Source organism: Culex quinquefasciatus, chromosome 2, assembly GCF_015732765.1.
Source record: "Culex quinquefasciatus strain JHB chromosome 2, VPISU_Cqui_1.0_pri_paternal, whole genome shotgun sequence".
Classification (NCBI taxonomy): domain Eukaryota; kingdom Metazoa; phylum Arthropoda; class Insecta; order Diptera; family Culicidae; genus Culex; species Culex quinquefasciatus.
Genome location: NC_051862.1, coordinates 79,861,292 through 79,862,727, shown reverse-complemented (window position 1 = coordinate 79,862,727; position 1,436 = coordinate 79,861,292). Strand labels below are relative to the sequence as shown.

The 1,436-nt window shown below is 56.2% G+C and overlaps 1 protein-coding gene across 1 annotated transcript; it reads left to right on the top strand.

Annotated features, from left to right (window-relative positions):
* The first annotated feature begins 260 nt into the window (after nt 1–260).
* Nucleotides 261–932, top strand: LOC119766074. Its single transcript, XM_038250454.1, has one exon. It carries the CDS (start codon nt 261–263, stop codon nt 930–932), a length of 672 nt encoding a protein of 223 aa, XP_038106382.1.
* Nucleotides 933–1,436: the final 504 nt, after the last annotated feature.

The window sequence follows — 1,436 nt, the reverse complement described above, 5'->3', positions numbered from 1 at the left end:
GCCCAGAAAGTCTACATGCGGTCACAAACGACAACGGCCAACGCTGCATCGACTTTGCAGCCTCCCGTGGAATGGTGGTCAGGAGCACCTATTTTCCTCGCAAGGATATCCACAAAGCCACCTGAACATCACCTGACCAACGGACGAAAACGCAAATCGACCACGTCCTGATCGACGGCCGATTCTTCTCGGACGTCACACACGTGCGCACCTTTCGTGGTGCGAATATTGACTCAGACCACTACCTAGTTGGAGTTGACATGCGCTCAAAGCTGTCGACGGTGTTTAACCAACGCCGGAGCCGGCGGGCCCCTCCGTTCAACACCGCGTGTCTGCAGAACGGAGATGTTGCCCACAGGTACGCGCAGCAGCTGGAAGCGAATCTACCAGGTGAGGAGGAACTTGGCGCAGCCTCGCTCGAAGATGGTTGGAGCCGTATTCGCTCAGCCATCGGCAGTGCAGCAGAAGCCACGCTGGGTAGTGCGATCCGAGTCAGTCGAAACGATTGGTACGATGACGAGTGCCAACAGATTACCGCCGAGAAGAAGGCAGCTTACGATAAGAAGCTGCACAAGGCGACGAGAGGGAACGTGGAACGGTACCGGCAGGCTCGGAATCGGCAGGTCGCGGTCTTCAAGCTTAAGAAGCGCCACCAAGAAGACCGAGATTGCGCGGAAATGGAGCAGCTATTCCGAACTAACGAAACGCGTAAGTTTTACGAGAAGGTGAACCGGTCCCGTAAAGGCTTCGTGCCGCGAGCCGACGTGTGCAGGGACAACGAGGGAAACCTGATCGTAAACAAGAGCGAGGTGTTGGACAGGTGGAAGCAGTACTTCAACGAGCACCTCAACGGCGATGAAGCGGACGGAGACGGCGTTGAGTCAACCTTGGAGCGCCCGCAGCTGATGAACAGTTCCCGGCGCCTGATCTAGAGACGGTGAAGAGGGAGATCAGGAAGCTGAAGAACAACAGAGCTGCCGGCAAGGATCGGTTACCCGGTGAGCTCTTCAAATATGGAGGAGAGAAACTGGCGAGGGCGCTTCACTGCGTGATCTCCAAGATCTGGGAGGAGGAGAAGCTACCGGAGGAGTGGATGGATGGTGTCGTGTGCCCCATCTATAAAAAGGGCGATAAGCTGGATTGCGGCAACTACCGCGGCATCACGCTTATCAACGCGGCCTACAAAATCCTCTCCCAGATTCTCTGCCGCCAGCTGTCATCCCATGCAAGGAGGTTCGTGGGGCCCTACCAAGCGGGCTTCACTGGCGCGCGCGCCACCACGGACCAAATATTTTGTCTCCGACAGATCCTCGAGAAATGTCGTGAGTACAACGTGCCCACACATCACATCTTCATCGATTTCAAGGCGGCCTATGATACAGTCGACCGCGAGCAGCTATGGCAGATTATGCACGAGAACGGGTTTCCGGATAAAC